General features: G+C 38.8%; 1 protein-coding gene across 1 annotated transcript; it reads left to right on the forward strand.

Annotated features, from left to right (window-relative positions):
- The first annotated feature begins 999 nt into the window (after positions 1-999).
- On the forward strand, positions 1,000-22,490 carry mmd2a (monocyte to macrophage differentiation-associated 2a). The gene is made up of 7 exons (XM_061974001.2): positions 1,000-1,293; positions 14,651-14,732; positions 16,313-16,473; positions 18,777-18,851; positions 18,938-19,039; positions 19,193-19,262; positions 22,290-22,490. The coding sequence occupies exons 1-7, from the start codon at positions 1,205-1,207 to the stop codon at positions 22,488-22,490; spliced, it is 780 nt and encodes a 259-aa protein (XP_061829985.1). The 5' UTR covers positions 1,000-1,204.
- The last annotated feature ends 908 nt before the right edge of the window (positions 22,491-23,398 follow it).

Below are 23,398 nucleotides of genomic sequence, written 5' to 3' on the forward strand. Positions count from 1 at the left end.
CTGCTCCCCTCACCTCCTAGGGGGTGAACAAATGCAGAGGACACATTTCACCACACCTGGTGTGTGTGTGACAATCATGGGTATTTAAACTTTAACTTAACTTTAACAATATGTTATTGCATACATCAGCAGACGCAGTAGGAGTCTTTGTTTGTTTACTTACGACTAAAAGACAAGTCACTATTTTATTTAAGGACAAAATTGCAATAAGAAACATATGTTTAATGTATCCTAAGATTATTTTTTTTTAAGTTAAAGTTAAAGTACCAATGATTGTCACACACACACTAGGTGTGGTGAAATTTGTCCTCTGCATTTGACCCATCCCCTTGTTCACCCCCTGGGAGGTGAGGGGAGCAGTGGGCAGCAGCGGTGGCCACGCCCGGGAATCATTTTTGTTGATTTTTGTTAAAATAAAGCCAATAATGAACTTTTTTGTGGTCCCCTTTATTTAGAAAAGTACGGAAAAGTACCGAAATACTTTTGGTACCGGTACCGGTACCAAAATATTGGTATTGGGACAACACTAATACATACACACTGAGCACCCACTGGCAGAAATGTAGCTTAGCGCCGATGTTATGTACTACATGTATGATGTGGAGCTGACTATGACATACTCAATAAACAATAACCTAATGTTCAATAAAAAAAATTAAAAAAATCTGCAAAAGTTTAACCCTCTGCCTTTGTTTGTGTCATACATACCTTTATTCTTCATACAGTATTATTGCTATTCTATTTACTAGACCACTGTCCTGTATGCTGCATATTTTGTTGATGCTATTGGAACCTGAAATTCCGCTTGTATAGGCTCTTTCCCTATAAAGCTTATTGCGCAATCGCAGTGTTTCCTCTGCAAATATTGTAAGGTAAAACAGTGCAGAAAAGTTGAGGGAGGAGGACTCACAAGTTGTGCAGTCGGGAGAGCTGCTGTTGTGTTATCATCAGCCAGGAAAAGGGGAGGAGGGATTACAAGCCCAGTCCTGTGGAGTGGAACATCCTGCCAACACATCTCACACTCGCAGCAACAACTCTGCACAAGCAACCATTGGCACCCACCTCCAAGCATGCGTCCTCTCCCACGTTGATGCAAAGTTGGGTTTAAGTCTGCTCCTTCTTCTTTTTGTTGTTGTTGTGTAACCCGGACCGAACCGCAGGTTGTGTCGCTCCGGCCGGACTATTATGTTATTATGTTGTGTTCATGTTTGAGCGCACGGCGGTGGCACATCCGGAATGGAGAAGCCATAGGCAGAGACACAACATGGACCTGAAAGGGACAACATTTGGAAGGTAAAGGGATTGTTTTGGATTTTTCTTTTTTTAAATTCTCTGTCTGGATTTGTAGACATTATCCGTTTCACGCGCATAACAAATCCAGTGCATGGAAGCGTATAGAGAATTTGTTATTGATTGATACTGTGGGTGTGTTTGCATATGTGTGTGTGTGTGTGTGTTCACTTGTCTCACCATCCTTGTGTGGACATACACTTGACAAACAACCCTTTCTGTGAGGACCTTTTGACTTGTAAGGACATTTGTCTGGTCATTTAAATGTGCTCTATAAATAAAGTTGATTTGATTTGATTTGATCACAACTACAGAAGTAAAATGTTTTTTTTACATTGTGTGTTTTGCCTTCTGAAGTGAGGTTGCAACTCTCTACTCCCATCTAGTGCTAGATATATATTTTGTTATCATTCTAGCTATAGTGGAAAGGGGGGCCCTCACAACCTACTAACCAAACGTGGGTCCACACAAAGTAGGCAAGACATGTATGTGTGTGTGTGTGTGTGTATACTGTACTCTATGTATTTATGTACACATTTTGTGTATGTTTCATTTTCTACTTATTATGTACATACATTTGTATATGTAGTACATGTTTTGTACATTTATACAATAATGTAAACTGAATGAAAATAGGTTGAGCAATTAGCAAGATATGAGTTATTTTCAATTTAGATGTGCTACCTTGATCGAGTACTTTGCTGTCCTTAAAAAGGGCCTACTCACAGAACTTACTACTATGTGTGTGTATGGTCAAATCTACCTAGCAACAGCGGCCGGTCCTCACAACTACAAAAGTAAAAAAAAAAGTTTTTACTTTGTGTGTTTTGCATTCTGAAGTGAGGTTGCAACTCTCTACTCCCATCTAGTGCTAGATATATTTTTTTCATCATTCTAGCTATAGTGGAAAGGGGGGCCCTCACAACCTACTCACCAAACGTGGGTCCACACAAAGTAGGCAATACATGTATGTGTGTGTGTGTGTGTGTGTGTGTGTGTGTGTGTGTGTGTGTGAGAGAGAGAGAGGGAGGGAGGAAAATTATTGCATTTCAAACAAAAGATTTTTCCAAAACAAACTTTTTTGCAGGGCATCTTTTCTTTTGTTTTGTTCCAATGTCATTTTCCCCATTAACACCTTTGATCAAAATGCATCTTTCCATTGGCACTCGATAAAACATAAAGAATCCAAGTGCCTTTAAGGTTTTAACAAATTCGTTTTGATATAATATTTGGGTAACACTTTAGTATGGGGAACACATATTCACCATTAATTAGTTGCTCTTTAACATGCAAATTAGTAACATATTGGCGCCAATTTGTCATTATTAAGTACTTATTAATGCCTTATTCTGCATGGCCTTATTATACAACCAGTAAGCCATTAACTAAGAGTTAACTAACCCTAACCCTAACCCTTATTGCTTATTAGTAACCCTAACCCTAACCCTAACCCAGTGGTTCTTAACCTTGTTAGAGGTACCGAACCCCACCAGTTTCATATGCGCATTCACGGAATCCTTCTTTAGTGAAAAATAAAATGTTGTTTTTTTTCAAATTCAAGACAAAGTTATATGTTTTTGGTAACAGTTTAGTATGGGGAACATATTCTAAGTAACAAAGACTTAATTTAGAGTGTTTTGGACACTAGGGGAACATATTCTAAGTAACAAAGACTTAATTTAGAGTTATTTGGTTAGGGTTAAGGTTAGAGGGTTAGGGCCAGGGTTAGAGGGTTAGGGTTATAATAAGGCCATGCCGAATAAGGCATTAATAAGTACTTAATATGTTACTAATTTGCATGTTAATAAGCAACTAATTGATGGTGAATATGTTCCCCATACTAAAGTATTACCATGTTTCTTTACTGGTGCACAAAATGAACCGTGCATGAACATCACTTTGTTCAAAGAACAAAACCAATACAGTGCATAAACTCACAACAAATTACACACATGCAAATCAGTCTGACTTCTGCTGTTGCCGTGTCTGTAATACGCCGATAGGGAGAAGTTTTTATTTACACGATGAGTCGGGTGTGTCTTGACCTCCGCCGAACCCCTGAGCCCAACTCACCGAACCCCTAGGGTTCCATCGAACCCAGGTTAAGAACCACTGCCCTAACCCTTATATGTTCCCCGAGTGTCCAAATAACGCTAAATTAAGTCTTTGTTACTTTAATAAGCAACTAATTAATGGTGAATATGTTCCCCATACTAAAGTGTTACCAATATTTGTTTCCACATATTTAAAAAAATATATTCTACTCAATTTTTTACATTTCAAAAAGTTTATCTTCAAATATTGTTTATTTAAAATGTTTTTCATGCATGAAAGAATAGAGACGCTGTACTCTGGAGCTCATCTCCAAGTTGGCCGCCATTTTCAAAATGATGATCATAATGAACATGTTCAATCAATCAGCATATAAAGGCTGATTACATTTCAATGACACGTCAAAGCAAAAACATTATTTCAAGTTAACTTGGCTTTCAGCTGCTAAAGTAGTTTAACACGGTTACCACCACCAAGTATGGAGTGAACCTTCGTGTAAGATGGGGGTCAGCAACCAGCGCCGCATGCAGCTCTTTAGCTCCGACCTAGTGGCTCGCTGGAGTTTTTTCCAAAAATGCATACAAATTTTTGTTTTGATATGGTTTCTTTAGAAGGACAAACATGACACAAACCTTCCTAACTGTTAGAAATCCCACTGTTTGTATTAAACATGCTTTACTAATGAGAGTATTTGGCAAGCGCCATTTTGGCTTAATTTCAGCGGTCTTTGAACTCGCCGTAGTTTGATCACAAGTACAACTTTCTACGACACTGCCACAGAAAGACGTGTTATATGCCACTCCTTCTTTGTCTCATTTTGTCCACCAAACGTTTTATGCTGTGCGTGACTGCACAAAGGCGAACTTTGTTGATGTTATTGACTTGTGTGGAGTGCTAATTAGGCATATTTCGTCACTGCATGATTGCAAGCTAATCGATGCTAACGTGTACATATTGCATCATTATGCCTCGTTTGTAGGTATATTTGAGCCCATTTAATTTCCTTTACTTGTGTCCTCTGTGTATTTAATTTATATTTGCATGTCTCATGACACATTATGTGCATGTAACATTGGCTGCATTTCTGATAGTTGTTTGTGTGCCATGTTGTTCCAGACCACAGCAAACGTTACACAACTTGCAAAGATTGTATGTAATCCATTAGAAGAAGACAGCTTGCCGTTTCCTTTATCTTGGACAGATATTTGGCCATTCGATGCCAGGAGTTATCTCACCCTCTGAGAAGCCTCTGTTTTATTAATGTTTTCCAATGTTGTAAAAATGTGTAGACTAATGTCAACATTTCTGTCAACGAAGATTTGCGTCAGCCTGTGACACACATAGTCATTTTGATAGCAGGCTAATATAGACACTTACGTCATGTGTTGCCTTCATTATAACACTTACCCCCCGCGATCCCAAAAAGGTACAAGCGATAGAAAATTGATGGATGGATGGACCCTTGTTGTAAGACCATTGCTGACATTAAACAATATCGCTAGCAACAAATTTTTAAAAATATTACATAGCGGGCCTTTAAGAGTATTTGCACAACAAATACTTTACCTGGACTGAGTAGAACTAGAATCACGGTGGATTAGCAAAAGATGGTGGGACTGAGAAAACGTTCAAAACAGAAGAATGCGCCGGGTCTTGTGTTGGCAGGCAAACACTTTAAACACGTTTGTGAAAAAAAAAAAAATGTATATATATATATATATATATATATATATATATATATATATATATATATATATATATATATATATATATATATATATATATATATATATATATATACATATATATATTGTAAATAAAATGCCTTACGTGAAGGACCACGGACATCTGAAAAATGGCTCAATATCAATCAAAACCACCCCCGGATATAATAATAATAATAATACCTGGGATTTATATAGCGCTTTTCTAAATACCCAAAGTCGCTTTACAACTTTATTAGAAAAATAAAAATAAAAATAAAAATAAATAAATAAATAAGAGACACCTAGGGCAGGGTCAGTTTGGAAAGGCTAATGTGAAGAGGTGAGTTTTTAGGGTGGCTTTGAATGTGCGCGCCGATTAAGGTTGCCCGTCAATATGTGCATTATAACACTTATACAAGGTTTTTATTTGTTGGAGGCTCTCGACCGATTTTTTTTCTTCGTATTTTTGGTCCTATATGGCTCTTTCAACATTTTGGGTTGCCGACCCTTGTTGTAAGACAATTGCTGACATTGAACAATATCGCTGTAACAATATTAAGATTGCTTGCTACTACAATATTAAGTATAAACGATAAACATTGAATATTAAGTGTATGTCACCCATTCCTCTTTACTTCCCTGACGACCTCCTTAAAGTTTTGTAATCCCTCAGAAATATCTAGGCATTCTTTTTCTATCAATGTACCTCAAGCAACTAAAATGCGTCAAACATGTCCAAGTATGGCGACTGTTTTGCATATTACCCATCAGGCCTTTAGTAAATGGGTTAAATGGGTTTATTTTTGAATTGTGTGTGGTACTATTAGACATTTTTTATAATGTCCACATAGTTCAATGGGCAAGTTGCGTGTTGTTGTATCACATGTTTTACCATTCTGTGTTGGTTTATGATTAATTAGACCATGTGTTTGAAAGGTTGTCAAAATTAGGACCTATGTAGTGAGTTATAATGCATACATTCATGATTAAATAATATGGTCAATAATAATCACTGTGGACCTTGCCACTTGTTGGGTAAACCTTTATCTTAATTCATGTTTTAAAAATAAATTTGGGACAATCTGTGGGGCTGTGCTTTGAGGACCCCCTGGATTAGGCAAATCTCTGGCGTACCACTAGATGAAGCCAGAGTGGTAGCACAGTTTGAAAAACTGCTTCAAATCTTTCCGCCTCTGAGTGGTGTGGCACCTGTGGTGGCCTATCAGATTCTAGGGATGGCACGTGCCACCCCAGGCCATCCCCGAGACACGCCACTGATGTGCACAAAACTGATGATTATTTTAATAGTCGACTAGTCAGTGTTTTTTTTTTATTTTTATCGATTAGTCGACTAGTCATACGATTATTGCATATATTATCTGCTGTGCACGTTCGAGTTTGACGTTGAGCCTGCGACTTGATTTGAACTGGTTTTCATAATAGCAAATTCAATTGTAACAACAAGAAACATAAATGTCTGAGTAACGAATAGTTTTATTATTACATAGTTGAAAATACACCTAAAGTCCTGTAAAAAAAGGTATTTTATTCAGTACTGTTAGAATTTACTTACCTAAAGGAACACAAGTGTATACATAAACATTCCATCATGGAAACTTTTTTCAGCGACTCATCAACAATAACAAGTCTTTGTCGATTAATTTTTTATAATCGACAATGTTGATAATGTCGACGAATCGTTGCGGCCCTACTGCATTATTTTAAATAAATCTACCCAAATTAAATAGCTTATAAAGGCAACCGTTATTATAGCTTCTAAAAAAATAATTTAGAGTTTGACAAACATAAGAAAGATAATATTTCAAGAATCATAAAGTTGGCACTTAAAGTGTACCAAGTACAGTACTTGTGTTTAGAAGGTGCTGCAGAAAGACCACCGGGTGACTTTTCTGCTTGAAAAAAACATTCATTATTTGAAAGAAAAATAATTGCACTTTCAACATGTGCATTAATTACACTTTTTTTTAAACTCTCTGTCGCGGCCTAGATTTGATAAATTTTTATTAGACACACCGTCTCGCAACAAAATGTAAATCAAAGCGTTTCTCTAATCGATCAATTGTTACAGCCATAATTTTGATACATTTTGTACATTGAAGACTGCCTAAACAAAGCAAAGATCACACACCAGCGTTGCAAGACGTATACAGGATAATTATCTGTACGATGTGTGATCGATAATCCCAAAAATCCCATAATGTCCGATAAAAAAACAAGGCTAATAGCAATTAACACAAAACAAATACATCCTGAGTTGCACCCGATGCTCTGCGATGTCTCATGTGCCTCCTTACAGCCAGGTGGGGGCGCTGTTCTGCCAATAAGCACATTTAGCTCATTTAAAGCACAGGTTTCAAACTGAAGGCCCGGGCGCCACATCAGGCCCGCCACATCCTTTTATGTGGCCTACAAAAACCTGGAAATGTGTGTTAGTATATGGAGGGTCAAGTGGAATAAAAGTAAATAAATACATCTTTAAATAATTACTTAAATGCATCATTAATTAATTCAATCATAAAATAAATCATGAAAACATAAAATAATAAAAATGTAATTTTGAATGATTATTCAAACCATAAAATAATATATATATATATATATATATATATATATATATATATATATATATATATATATATATATATATGTATAAATATACATATATGTATATATATATATATATATAATAAATGACACATATAATAACACATGTATGTATTTAATTCCAATCAGAATTAATTATGACACATTTGATTGATTGATTGATTGATTGATTGATTTCAGAGTTTAGAATATCCTGTTTTCAATAAGGTTGAAGGTATTTCTCACAATCCTACTTCCTTGTACTTTGTAAGAACTTTTAATTTAAACAGCCTCTTAAAGTGGATCATATGAGTACATTGTTTATCTTCTTTGCTTAATCCATTCCGTAATTTAATTCCACATACTGATATGCTAAAGGTCTTAAGTGTTGTACGTGCATACAAAGTGAATGACGTCCTCCTTTGTAACTATTTAAGTAATTATAATTTGTTTCAATTTTGACATAAATATGTCTAACCACATACAACTGCAGTTCTTCTTAAATCAATATTAGTTGATGCAAACAAAATAGAACTAGCATTTTTTTGTCATTGAAACCCATTTTGAAATTAACTCTACAATAGCTGAACTTTTATAGCTGCTTTCCATCCTGACTTCTGATTGCAAAGCAATTTTTCTATCAGTATGTTGGCATACAGTACAATATTTAAATAAAAGGGGCAATTGTGTAATAATATTTGGTGATGTTACCCATGATAAAAATTAGTTTGAGACCCCTGATTTCAAAGGGAAAACGGCATTAATATTAATACTACTGTTTTTTTTCCTCAAAATTCGGTAATTTTATTTATTTGTCATTTCCTATGTGGCAATACTGTTGCACACTATAATCTTTGTATATTTATCAATAAAATAAACCGAAAATGGCTCCCGAGCCGCACTTTGGACAACCCTATCCTGGACTGGTCACCTGTCCATCACAGGGCGCATGTAGACAAGCCGTAATATTGTTATTAGGAAATAATAAATAGACTGCACTGGAGATGCAAAAGCATGGAATGTATAACCGTGAGAACCCGAGATTTGAGTCCCAAAGGTGATGAACTTCAGCATTAGTGGAAAAAGTAATACACACACACACACACACACACACACACACACACACACACACACACACACACACACACACACACACACACACACACACTCACACACACACACACACACTTCTCATCCTCTTAAATGCAACTGAGCCTATTAATTTATGGAATGTGCAGAAATAGGCTTTCGTACCCAGAACACTTGTGTGAACGTGAAGCCCGCACGCACACAAACACACCTATACAGTAGGCACTGTGTGTGCACAGGCAGAGGGACAGTGCGTGTGCCCAAGCCGGAGGAAGAGAATAGTGGCCCTGCTGATGAGGATGACAACAATGTCTCCTCTGATCAGAGCCTTTCCCTTCACTTCAGTCCAACTACACAAACACACACACAATTCTGTCATAGGCAATTAGGAGACCTCACAATGCAACACTCAGGTCCATTGATAGCCTCGCAGCCAAGCTTACTGAGCTACGTGGGAAAAGTAAAGGCCAAACATTAGTTTTCTTTAGTCAGGTGACGGTTTGCTTTTTCCATTAATGTGGAAATATTCACACTCATGTGGCTGCGAGTTTGTGTGACAGGACGGGCAGGAAAACATCCTAAACTTCCCCTTGGACTTTGAATTTGGATGTAAAGGTTTCCTATCATGTTATATTTAAATGTCTTGAATATAACTTAGAGCAGTGAGTGTACATCAGGGATATTCAAATAAATTGTATTTGGGGCCAAATTTCCAGAAAGCTTGATCCCTTCACTATTAGTCTTATTTTGTACATTCCAGAGAACCGGTGTCTTTTACAGTCGACATTTGATATTGGTCTATTTATTTTGTGAGAGTTAAGTTAAAGTTAAAGTCCCAACGATTGTCACACAAACTAGGTGTCCTCTGCATCCCCATGTTCACTCCCTGGGAGGTGAGGGGAGCAGTGAGCAGCAGCATGTGCCGCGCTCGGGAATCATATCAGTGATTTAACTCCCAATTCCAACCCTCGATGCTGAGTGCCAAGCAGGGAGGAAATGGGTCCCATTTTTTGTAGTCTTTGGTATGACTCGGCCAGGGTTTGAACTCACGACCTCCCAGTCTCAGGGCGGACACTCTAACCACAAGGCCACTGAGCTGGTCACAGGTTACAGGAGCGTTCTGCTGAGTGCCAAGCAGAGAGGCAATGGGTCCCATTTTTTGTAGTCTTTGGTCCCATTTTTTGTAGTCTTTGGTATGACTCGGCCGGGGTTTGAACTCACAACTTCCCAGTCCCACTCTAACCACAGGGCCACTGAGCTGGCCACAGGTTACAGGAGCGTTCTGCTGTTTTTAAGGACCTTCTGTCATGATTCGTTGCCCGGGTCATGTTATGTTTAGTTCATAATATCTTTAATTTATTGCCTATTTCTGTTGCGTTTGGGTCACATGGTTTTGCAATGGTCGTGTCTCCAAGATGCAGAAGGATGTGAGGAAGCAGTGTGCAGGTAAGATGATGATTTATTCTCCAAATACATGGCAAAAACAACGTAGAAGGTTGTGACGCAGGGAAAGCACACGTGAGGCTCGAGGATAACTTAGCACAGCAAAATAGAAACAGTAGTCATAGCGTGACGCCAACACAAACAGTCGCATGTAGCGAGCAATACAGCCCAGACGAGTGCAACGCGAGGCAGGTATAAATAGCTCTCTGATTAGTGATCAGGAGCAGGTGAGCATCCCAACTGCTAATCAGAAGCAGGTGCAAGGAATCAGTGTCCATGGAAACTAACAAGAATAAAAAGGTTACTGAAAACAGAAATAGACAATAAAGTAAGGATATCATAAATTTAACATAACATGACTCGGGCAATGGATCATGACACTTCTGCAAAACATCTAGTCAAAGATCATTAGCATTTTAAGAATCAATCAATCAATATTTATTTGTAGAGCCCTTAATCAGAAGTGCCTCTAAGAGCTTCATAACTGACATCCCCTGATTTGAACTCATCCGGGCAAGGAAAAACCCCAAAAGTCCGAGATGGGAAAAACAAACCCTTGGGAAGGAGCCCAAGATGTGAGGGTCCCCAATTCTGGGTGACCGTCTGCAATGCATACATAAAGTTTATAAATGAGATTTAGATAGGACTTAAATGCTTCTACTGAGGTAGAATCTACAACTATAGCCGGTAGAGCATTCCAGAGTACTGGAGCCCAATAGAAAACGCTCTAGAGCCTGCAGATCAGTGACGTGCAGTCACTAGAGGCAGGTGAGGCCCCGCCTCACCTGCCATCATGGAAAGAAAAAAAATTTAAAAATAATTTTTTTTTATTAAATTGTTATATGTATCCAGTGATTATACTATAAAGTTATTTTCCATTTAACTTCACCCGTTTTAGATTATTTTTATTTAAAATCGCTGAATTTTCACATTTGCCGTTCAAATACTGAGAAGAGACGGTGCGGTGAACAGCAGCCAGTTGAGGCACGTCACTGCGTTGTGCCTCACCATGGATTGCGGACTCGGCTAACTGCTGGCCTGCTGTGCAGTGAGACCGTATTGCTATATGAATTATATTATACATTTCCATAGTTTAGTTAGCTGAGGTATATAATGTACAGTGTATTTTGTCAACAACTGTATGTGTGTAAAGTATTTCTTGTGCTGAGCGATCATAAAACGGCTGCAAAAGACGCACTGGCTGAGGCTCGCCTCCTGCACCCCCGCCGTAGAATGCACGGCAACCCCTGACGGGAGTGTTATATCAACTAAAGCCCACACTTAAACTTTCCACATGCAAGATTGAATCTATTTAAAATAGTTATTTCATAAGAAGCCAAAAAGTGCAAAAACAATAATGTTTGTGTTGGAGGAGTTGTGAATGACTGCAGGGCCACAACATTAGGTACACCTGCAGACTGCAGGTGTACCTAATTCACAACTCCTCCAACACGAACATTATTGTTTTTGCACTTTTTGGCTTCTTATTAAATAACTTTTGTAACCTGTTTTTATGGGCTTTCCTCTTTGTGATGTTAAGTTCCTGTTATACGCTGTTATACAGTATATGCCTTGAGCTCTTATTTTGAAGGCGCTAAGAGCGGAAGTGATGACACGTTGGAGTGGAGCGGAAGTTTTTGAAAGAAGGTAAATAAAGTGGTCCTCGTGTAAACTGGAGCCTCCGTGTTTGTTATTTTGTAGTTTCATACAGTATAGGCGACATTTATAAACCCTCGTTTACACTTTTTTAAATAGATTCAATCTTGCACGTGGAAAGTTTAAGTGAGGGCTTTAGTTGATATAACACTCTCGTCAGGGGGTGCATTAATCCAGCACAACAGCGGCTCATGGACTTATTCTATAAGTAAAGGTAAGACCATAATAACGTTTTTTTTTATTAAATGTGCTTTTTTGTGTGCTACAGTTTGTATGTGTAAAGTTAAAGTTAAGTTAAAGTACCAATGATTGTCACACACACACTAGGTGTAATGAAATTTGTCCTCTGCATTTGACCCATCCCCTTGATCACCCCCTGGGAGGTGAGGGGAGCAGTGGGCAGCAGCCGTGCCGCGCCCGGGAATAATTTTTGGTGATTTAATAACCCCCAATTCCAACCCTTGATGCTGAGTGCCAAGCAGGGAAGAATGCTGGTATGAGCTTTTAAACATAACCCGTTAACTGCTGCCAATCAAATGGTGAATAAGATACTCTTTAGGGTTCATATGTTTGTAAATCTGACTGTGATGAAGTCAGTGCCTCACCAGCCATGAACCTCACCGCACATCACTGCTGCAGATGTTGTTTGACTTCTGAGACTCACTAATAAGCCGGCGTTCTTGGCACGCAGATTTCTGAACAGAACTTAGGGTACAATACAATCAGCAAGATAAGATGGTTCTAGAATGTTTAGTATTTTGTATGCAAGTAATAAAGAATGTGCTGCAAAAATGTGAGTCTGAAAAAGAAAGGACCTAAAATGGAACTTTGAGGAACACCACTGGTATAACTTAAGAAATTGAACAAATGACTACTGACCGCATCGGAAGTAAACAAGCTACAGCAACAGCCTTGAGGAACGCCTTAGTTATGTAAATCACAATCTTGGACCCCAGTGTTTGATGAATGGTAGCAAGGTTAAAATGTTAATACGAGGATCTGTGTGTACAGTGGTCCAAGTCCCTCTATACATCAGGAGCACTCCATGTTTTTAGGAATTGAATGCAAAAATGTTTGTCTCTCAAGTTTTGAACTGAACTCGGGGGCCCGTATGGTGTCCTTCCCGAGCTGGATTTGGCCCTTTGGCTGCCAGTTAAATAGCTCCTGTGTACAGCTTGTATAGCAGCATACATAAACTATATGTTGAAAAGAAGTCAGGCATCATGCCAACATGTTTGCGATCATGGATATGCTCTCTATGTGTAATTAAATAACACAGCTGACCTACACAGACGCACCTGTGGCCCTTCATAACGATTTCCATGTGTATGTGTGTGTGTGTTTATCTTGGCGCATTAAGTGTGATTTTGTAACTCTTTCCACATTTTATATCCCGGTTAAGTGGGATTGAGAATTAAATTTGGATTAAATGTTACATTGTAAGACATTGGCATCACTGTTTACATGAATGATGCTGTACTAAAGAAGACGATACATTGGATTTAAAGGCGACCATCTACTGTAAAATGTTAAAAGATCACCATACAAAACAAGTCTAACCAACCAAAACAATAATAAAGATGCATATGTATCAGGAAACTAGCAACACAAGCATCTTTTAAAAAGGCATTAAAGAAATGGCTGCTTGGGTGTCAAAATTGTAGTCATATAGTATAAAATTGAAGTATATTGTATGAAATATTTATTTGATCAATTCTTCACATATTTGTGTAATGTACAAAGTACATTTATGGCAGCGAGTGGTTACAACAGCAACTTCTACCTTAATATTGTTAATCTGTTTACTATGTTTTAATGTTTTTGTCTTCTTAATTGACATCAACTTGCCGAGGGATTGGAGATGTAAATCAGCCATTGGCTATAACCTCACAAAAATTGTAATTAAATATTCAATTAAATGAATTTTTAACAGATAATATTTTTAGAATTATTTTTCAGATTTTAATAAATAATTTAAACAATAATATAGTATATTTTACCAATTTTATTTTACTATTTAATTAACACTTAATATTGGAATACTATCATAACCCAGGACATTGATTAAGATTGTTGTTTTGAATATAAGATTGGAATATTTTACGATGATTTTTGTTTTGAATATTAAGACTGTATTTTACGTAATATTTGTACTATTTGCACTATTTGCGTTATTATTTTTTTTAAATTTAAACAAAACAAAAATGCATTTTTGTGATTACCATACATGGTTCTCGGTTTTATGATGCTTTAAAAATATGCCAGACCATCATAGGTTTGTGGAGTCATGTTATGGTTCTAAAGACAATGACACCAGCAGTGACCATGGCAACATGGTTCCCTAAGTAACAATGAGGCACACCACACTAAAATATCCACGTGATGTGGATTAGCAACATTTGAAATCTTCCAAGAATGGGTCTAACACACGCACACGCACAAACTACGGACCAATACACACACACTGCAATACCTATGTTTGACCACTTGTCGTACACACGTCACACACTAAAGTCCATTAAAAAAAAAAAAAAAAAAAAAAAAAAAAAAAAAATATATATATATATATATATATATATATATATATATATATATATATATATATATATATATATATATATATATATATATATACACACATAGGGCCTATTACGAGGCCATTTCGGACCCCACCACATGAATCAAATGTCAGGTTGTTGGTCCCACCATTGTAGGAAAACACACACACACTCTCACATGTTTTCATTGCAAAAATACCGTAAGTAATGACGTCATTACTACTAACTCATAATAAACTCTTGTGTCAACAGGTTCATGAATTGCAGAGTGCCGACCAATAAGAGATACCAGCCGACTGAGTATGAACATGCTGCTAACTGTGCCACACATGCGGTGAGCCACATAAAAAGCACATCACATAATAGACAAGACTTCTGCGAATTTGACTACCCATTGTAGTAAGTCATCGTGTTTTATATACCCTCTTTGTATGGGAGTATTTTACAGTGCTGCTGAAGGATGGTCAGTTCAGTACAGGCCCAGAAAAAGATGCAGAGGATTGAGGCAGAATAGCGAGGATTTGGGGATATCTGCTCGGGACAGTGGGATATATAATCCGTGATTCAGCCTGTAGCATTCCCTAATCTGCTGTAATCCCCCAACGTTTGGGCCTGGGAGCGAGTGGGCGACTAAAACGGTCAAGAGCAGAGAGCGAAAGCATATAGTCGTCGCACTGATTGTTAAGCCTAGTACAGCAAAGTACCGCAAGCCGCAACATGCATGTTCGCCTTACGCGAAGGCCTGGGATCTCTCAGGCCGACGCTGCAGCTGTGCGAGGAGAGGGGCAGGAATGTCAACAATGTCAGGAAAGCGTTTAAAGACGACCGAGGGGCAAACACAGAAATATTCTCGCAGCAGGCAAACAGAGAAAATCAGCCAACAACAACAAAAAATAAACGTTTGGAGTGCATAAAAACAATACCACATAAGTCCCCGCTCAAGTTAAATACTTTCGGTCTATAGTGGCCATAGGAATTTTATATACAATACAGAGTACTGATTCAACTTTGAACAGTTTTTGCAGTATTCATTCAAACAGCCAAGTGGGCATGACAGAAATGTTGTGCTTATCAAATCTCCCAAACAACAAGCAGCCTCATAAACTGATGACGTGATAGAACGTTTTTATTTTGTAGAAATGATAACATGACGAAACAGCTCATTGAGAGTTGAGCGTAACACCCAGGCTGTCATCACACTGTACAGCAGGGCTCTGACGCCACATTTCCATAAAGCTAAGGACCGGTAATCAAGGATGATCAAAATGTGATCATCCTTGATCACATTTTGATCAAGGATCTACTAACTTTTATTAGTAGATTGCACAGTACAGTACATATTCCGTACAATTGACCACGAGTTCAGTTTTTTTAACTGAACTCGCGGGCCACCACTTGAATAACCAACACGATGAAAAAGAGAGGACTTAAGATGTAGCCTTGAGGAACACCAATAGTATAACTAAACGAGTTGATCAAATGACTACTGACTGCATCTGAAGTAAACAAGCTATACAGCAACACCTTAGTTACCGGTAAATAAATCACATTACGAAAAAAAGGGGAGGACTTAAAGAACGCCTCAGTTCTGTAAATTACAAGGTAGGACCACAGTTTTCTATGTTTGCTAGCAAGGTTGAAATGTCAATGCAAGGATCTGGATCCACTGATGTGTTTACAGTGGTCCAAATTCCTCTATGCAACAAGAGCACACTAGTGTTTTCGGGAATTTTGTACCAAAATATGTGTCTCCCAAGTTTTGATGATGTCAATCCTAGACTGGATTTGGCCCTTTGGCCGCAAGTTGAATCGGGGAGTAAGGTTAACTTAACGTGCAATTACAATTACAGAAAATACTGTTGTAAGAGTGGCTATTATTTTATTAAAAACAATAAACTACTGGTGTCTTTAAAGTTTTTGATCCTGCCGAGCCTCGTGGGCGGATCTGTGCTGTACTTCCTGTCTGTGGACCAATGGCATTGTGTCACCGCCTGGCTGTATGGAAGCGGACTCACTGGCCTGTTTGTCACCTCAACGCTCTTCCACGCGGTCGCCTGGAAAATCAGCCACCTCAGGTGTGTGTATGTGTGCTTGAAAGAAAAAGGTTGCCAGATGTGCACATGTGAGCTCTCATCCGCATTCATTACATTGCTAATTATGGCAAAGCTGGAGGTGTTGAGACGAAACAGATGTGACCTGCTTATGAAGACGCTGCAAATTTACACGCACGACAAAGAAAACATGTCTGAACTACTCAACAACAGAGGCTTGTATGTGCAATAATGCAGCGGTTGACAGCATCTTACACAAGACTACTCCGTTCTTTTCGCTTAGCGATTAGGAAGGATTGAGTGGATTATTTGCGTGAAAGCTAGCATTCCTGCTGCTATTCACTCTTCTTATTCCTCCGCTTGATTGAATCTTACATAACTGCACAACCACTTCTCAGTGGGTTTAAACTCAGCCAAAGCAACACCTTAATCTTATAAAGACATTCGAAGATCATAGCCTGCATCGGGGCCCCAAAGCAGAGGAGGGCCCCCGTAAAGTTTGAAGATTTGATTCCCCTGTCATTTAAACATGAAAAACGACATCTTAATGTTAATAGAAAATAAATATAGCCTAAAGTTTGATAATAAGGTTGTTTGAATCAAACAAAAAATGTTAAACACCAACCCTATCAAAACCCCCATCTGGTTTGTTCCACCTAGATAGCTGCAAACCTTGCATGGAACATTTCAGTCAACACAGACATAACGTCATCAAAGCTCACCTTCAAGCATTCACACACAGCACCAGCATTTTTGAGCAGGAATGAAGTGATAGAAAAAAGGTAAACAATTTAGTGATGGGTTGATGAGGCGTCATGAAGCGTTTCGACACATTGCAAAACTGTATTGATACTGTGTCACTAAATACTGACATCTGCTGGACATTAAAAATCCCTACAGGCAACCTATGGACCGACTCAACTGACACTGATTTTATGACCTAGTATATACAATAATATAAACAAAGTCATTGTATTTCATTTAGGATTATTTCATATCTTCATTTAAATAAAAATATATTTTTATCTTTTTTAGATACAGTCAATAAATAATGTGAACATATATCATAACATGGAAATCTAAGAGAACGTGTTGTGAATGAGGATGCTTGTGGACTGGGATTTCTTTTTTTTTTTTTTTTACACATTTTTATGAAAAAAACCCAGTTTTTCTAACGTATTAAATTTTAGACGTATTTCTCCAGCTGTAGAAAAGACCCGCTCACAGGGCACAGAGGAGGCGTCAGTGCGACACAGTTCGCGTATCGGTCACGTGACCGAAACAGCTCATGAACGGTCACGTGACTTTCTGAAAGCGGTACGCGCACCGACACAGGGTTTTGCTCTATGAGCTCGACGCATGCGCCGATGCATCGGTGTTGTCGGACCCATCACTAGTAAACATATAATAAATGTATGCGTGGCAGCATAGGAGAAAGCTCCGTATAGCTTTCACTTTTGCATCTCATTTCACATAACTGTGGTGCATTCAAGGACCCTCGATTAAAGTTAGACACAGACGTGTCACTAGATTTTAAAAACAGGGGAAGACTTAACCCCCAGGAGATGCACAAATAATAATATAATAATAATGATGCATTATGTTTTTAATATCCACTGATGACAGTTATTCGTGATTCAGCTTATGTCTATTTTACACTTTGGAGTAACGGGAAATATGAAACTTGAGATATGTATAATCATATTTAAGTGAATAATGACATATTATATGATTTAATAAAATCATATTTCGGCCACCTAATACTGAATTTGTAAAAAAAACAAAAAACAAAACCCAATTATTTAAGGGGGTTTATTTAGTTATGTTGTGGAACCGTTCATCCTGTCTTTAAAAAGTCAAAAAATGAATTCTAGTCCTACCACCTTCCTACTCCGTCATTGATACAAAATATAATGGCATATTTCCCCAATGGCGCACAGTGTTAGTGTTGGGCTGGTAAAATGACAAACTACGATTCAATCCCCCCTCAAAGTGTGTCATAAATACATGCAACTTTATGTTAAATTTGTTAATTTACACACAAAAAAAATATTAAGCAATTCCTTTCCATGAATTAGTTTTAGTACAAAAAATGCATAAATTAGAATTCAAAGTTTGATTAAAAATATCATAAAATCCTCTCTTATAAATAAAGTGTAAACACATTTTGTAATTTCTGAGAGGGGGGGCCTCAAAACAAATTAGGGGCAGCCCTGATTACAGAATATATTTTTAAATATGAAACGTCCGTTAAGAGTAGTCTGTGAACAGCTTGTATAGCAGTATGATTTTACTACTCTATGTTTATCTTTGATTTCCTTGCGCAGGAAGGTGGAGCAGCGTTTCCACATGTGTGACCGCATGGCCATCTACTTCTTCATCGCCGCCTCCTACTCTCCCTGGTAGGTTTCGCTGATGAGACAAATGGCCGTGATAATGCAGAGTGATGGCCGACAGAGGTCACTGTGACGGGTATGTGTGTCGTCAGGTTGATGCTGAGGGAATTGGGCCCTTGGGCGTGTCACATGCGCTGGCTAATCTGGGTCATGGCTTGTGTGGGGTCCCTCTACGTCTTCATCTTCCATGAGAGGTAACGTCATCTCTTTTTAAAAAATTGTTTCGACGGGAGCGTGTGTTGCCCTAAACACCTGAGAGCAGGCGTTCGGTTTCAGCAACACACGTTGCCGTCTAAACAATTAAATAACGAAGGAGTTGTCCTTTCATGTTGCGTGTATGACTGCAGGTACAAGCTGGTGGAGTTGCTGGGATATGTAGCCATGGGAGCTGTTCCTGCTCTGGTCATCCTGTCGATGGTAAGATGTTTAAAGTATTGTCTTTTTCTGCTTTGGGGGGAAAAAACAAGAGAAAAAGACTTCTCCTGTTACCACTGCAGCAGGCTTCCTGCCATTGTACTGCAATCGGACACTGTCAGGATTTAAGCAGCTGTTTTTCTTGTTTTACAATGACCAGAGTGTCCATACCTTAAATGATGGATTTATGTAGTGGGCTAATATTGTTAAAGTGCCCTTCTAATGCTGACAACATTGCCACTTATTTCATGGTTCTGGACCTAAAAATGACGTCTACAGGTAAAATTCCCCCCAAAATAGACACAGTAGTGATTTGAGGCTTATTTTCTAACAAGTTTCTGCACATTTTGGAACGCCCACTTATAGTTCCAGGATGTGGACGGGCCTGCATCAGCCTCCTTACGTCTTCTACATGAAGACTGGAGACAATTTTACATGTTGTGGTAGCATCCTCATCCCGAATCACGTTATTTTGGCGCAGAATTTAAAGGAATAATGAAATATGCTGCCAAATTCATTGTTGCAGGCTGTAGCAATACAACTAAAGAAGGGGTCAGCCTGCATACATTAACTCGCGCAAAATGGGATGGACCAAGCTAGTGGAGTGTAATTTGCAGCCATCATTTTAATGATTTTGATTTCAAAGAAGAAGGGTTTAGGTCGGAGTCTGCATAAAAAAATGAAAGACTCAAGCTAAATGTTACCTCCAAAATCAGGAGCATCGTCGAGAGTAGAAAAACTGAATCAGAAGCTCCGGAAAAAAAGGAGATCAAAAGCAAGAAAAAAATAAAGGTAACGTTCTATTTTGCGTCCTCTTCTCCTGATGTTTTTTCTCAAGATGATTGAGGAACTGATGAAAGAACATGAGGAAACTGATTGATTGATTGATTGAAACTTTCATTAGTAGATTGCACAGTGCAGTACATATTCCGTACAATTGACCACTAAATGGTAACACCCGAATAAGTTTTTCAACTTGTTTAAGTCGGGGTCCACAATTGATTCATGATACAGATATATACTATCATCATAATACAGTCATCACACAAGATAATCGTCAGAGTATGTACATTGAATTATTTACATTATTTACAATCCGGGGTGTGGGAAGTGGGGGGGGGGGGGGGGGTGGTTAGGTTTGGTTGATATCAACACTTCAGTCATCAACAATTGCATCATCAGACAAATGGACATTGGAACAGTGTAGGACTGACTTGGTAGGATATGTACAGCAAGTAGTGGACATAGAGAGAGAGATCAGAAAGCATAAGAATAAGTATCTACATTTGATTATTTACAATTGGTTATTTACAATCCGGGGAGGTAGGATGTGGAAGGGAGGGTATTAGATTAGGGTTGAAGTTGCCTGGAGGTGTTCTTTTAGTGCGGTTTTGAAGGAGGATAGAAATGCCCTTTCTTTTACACCTGTTGGGAGTGCATTCCATATTGATGTGGCATCGAAAGAGAATGAGTTAAGACCTTTGTTAGTTCGGAATCTGGGTTTAACGTGGTTAGTGGAGCTCCCCCTGGTGTTGTGGTTATGGCGGTCATTTACGTTAAGGAAGTAGTTTGACATGTACTTCGGTATCAGGGAGGTGTAGCGGATTTTATAGACTAGGCTCAGTGCAAGTTGTTTTACTCTGTCCTCCACCCTGAGCCAGCCCACTTTGGAGAAGTGGGTAGGAGTGAGGTGTGATCTGGGGTGGAGGTCTAGAAGTAATCTGACTAGCTTGTTCTGGGATGTTTGGAGTCTAGATTTGAGGGTTTTGGAGGTGCTGGGGTACCAGGAGGTGCATGCGTAATCGAAAAAGGGTTGAATGAGAGTTCCCGCTAGAATCTTCATGGTGCTTTTGTTGACCAGAGAGGAGATTCTATAGAGAAATCTTGTTCGTTGGTTGACCTTTTTGATTACCTTGTTTGCCATTTTATCACAGGAAAGATTAGCCTCTAGAATGGAACCTAGGTAGGTGACCTTATCTTTCCTGGTGATAACAATGTCACCCACTTTTATAGTGAAGTCATTGACTTTCTTAAGGTTGATGTGGGACCCAAATAGGATGGATTCCGTTTTACCCAAGTGTATGGATAGCTTGTTGTCAGCGAGCCAGGTGCAAATTCTAGAGTTTAGCACTGAGGATTTTCTCCACCTGTGACTTGTCCTTGTCTGATACCAGCAGGGCCGAGTCATCCGAAACAAGAACAATTCACAGTCGCATGCTGATGACATGTCGTTTATGTATATTAGGAACAGTAAAGGCCCTAATATACTGCCTTGGGGGACTCCACAGCTTACTGAGAGGGGGGGGGGGGCACGGTGCCGTTCACCTCTACCACCTGTTTCCTCCCCTCCAAGTAAGATTGCATCCAGCTCGATAAGGTTTTATCAAATCCAATTGCTCTGAGCTTATCAAACAGTATGGCGTGGTTAACGGTGTCAAAGGCCTTCTGAAGGTCCAGCATGACCATGCCGCAGTATTTGCCCGCGTCCACCTCGTGTTTGATGTGGTCGGTCAGATAGAGAAGGCATGTGTCAGTGGAGTGGTTAGTTCTGAAGCCGGATTGGAATTTGTACATGAGTTTATTAGTGGCAAGGTAACACAGGCTATGTTGTCTTTGGAAGAGCAGAGCAGTCCAGAAATGGCGATTGTTTCTTATTTTTTTATTCCTCATAATGTTTTAACCATATCAATTTGGAAATAATCATGGATTAGGGCGACAAAAACATGCAATTAAGTGATCTAAAGTAATAGTTTTACATGCCTTTATCCACACTGTCTATGTGGGGAATTGGGCTCCAGTTCTGTCGATGACGTCACACCAAGAGAGGGCGATTTATCGCGTCTGGCGAATGAATATATAATATATGCCCTATTATGTCTATTTTGTTAAGTAGCCAAATGTGCAACCAAAATGTTGGAAATATGTCTTAGTAGCATTTTTAAAGGCAATTTCTTCCAGATAGATTTTGCAGCTGCATCTATTAAGTTGTCCAGTGTGTGTATTTTAACCTGTCGTGCATACACATTGAAGGTGGACCATGCAGGCGTGTGTGAACTCGCCATGGGAGGAGTCTTCTATGCAGTGGGTGTGGTCTTCTTCAAGAGCGACGGCCTGGTCCCGTTCGCCCACGCCATTTGGCATCTTTTCGTGGTGGCCGGCGCAGGCATTCACTATTACGCCATCTGGAGGTACCTCTACTTGCCCAGGCCTCTCCTAGAGACCTCCAGGTGACGATGACGGGAGTTTCTCGCGCCGAGAACCCATCTCACCCTAAGTTACAGGAAAACATAGTTTTAGTGGTAACATTGATGCAGATGCACATCACCTGGCACTAGCCTTGCCTTAAACAAAAGCCATATATAGGTTAGAAAAAGCTCACTTGTTGTCCCTCAATGATGATAAAGTAAGAGTTCAAAAGTAATCACTAAATCTGCCTTTTTAGCCAATTCAGGAGGACAAATCATAGGTAGAGTCAAGTTATTTTATCTAAATACCTCATAGGCACAGCATCAAATTGCATGGACTTTCCAAAAATTGCTGTTTGGTCAAGTAAGAACATGATATTGATATATTTTTTAAGTCTTCCCTGTAGAAAAGAGCATGAAAAAGTCATTTCGTCTTATTGTTTTGGACAAGAGCTCAATACATACCAATAGGTGGCACCCAATGACTTGTCCTAAAGCAAATCTGAGCTTTTCTTCCAGTCACTCACGCACACAGAGATGCAGCCACGACAGAGACCCACTGAAAATAAAGTTACTCAAAGGTTGGGAAAGTGAGCAAATGTCAGAGGGGTCAGCATGTTGGCCTCACAGGCCGGAGATTGAGGGTTCAAATCTCTGTTTGGCCATCGCTGTGTAGCGTTTAAATGTTCTCCTCTTGCTTGTGTGAACTTCCTGCTGCATTCAAAAAATGTGTATCCAGTGCTTGGTTCAGGGTGTAGAAAAAATGGATGGTGATTGATGAAGCAGTCATCAAACATCTGTCGAGGAGCTTAGAAATACCAATTTTATTGCAATTATCCAATTATTTCCTTACTACTGAAAACATGATTTTTATTTCATAAATTATTTTTTTTCCAAAATGGGACTTGAAAGAGTGGTCCTCTTATATATTAGATAAATAGATAAATAGATAAA

The sequence above is a fragment of the Nerophis lumbriciformis genome, linkage group LG22 (genome assembly GCF_033978685.3).
Source record: "Nerophis lumbriciformis linkage group LG22, RoL_Nlum_v2.1, whole genome shotgun sequence".
Classification (NCBI taxonomy): domain Eukaryota; kingdom Metazoa; phylum Chordata; class Actinopteri; order Syngnathiformes; family Syngnathidae; genus Nerophis; species Nerophis lumbriciformis.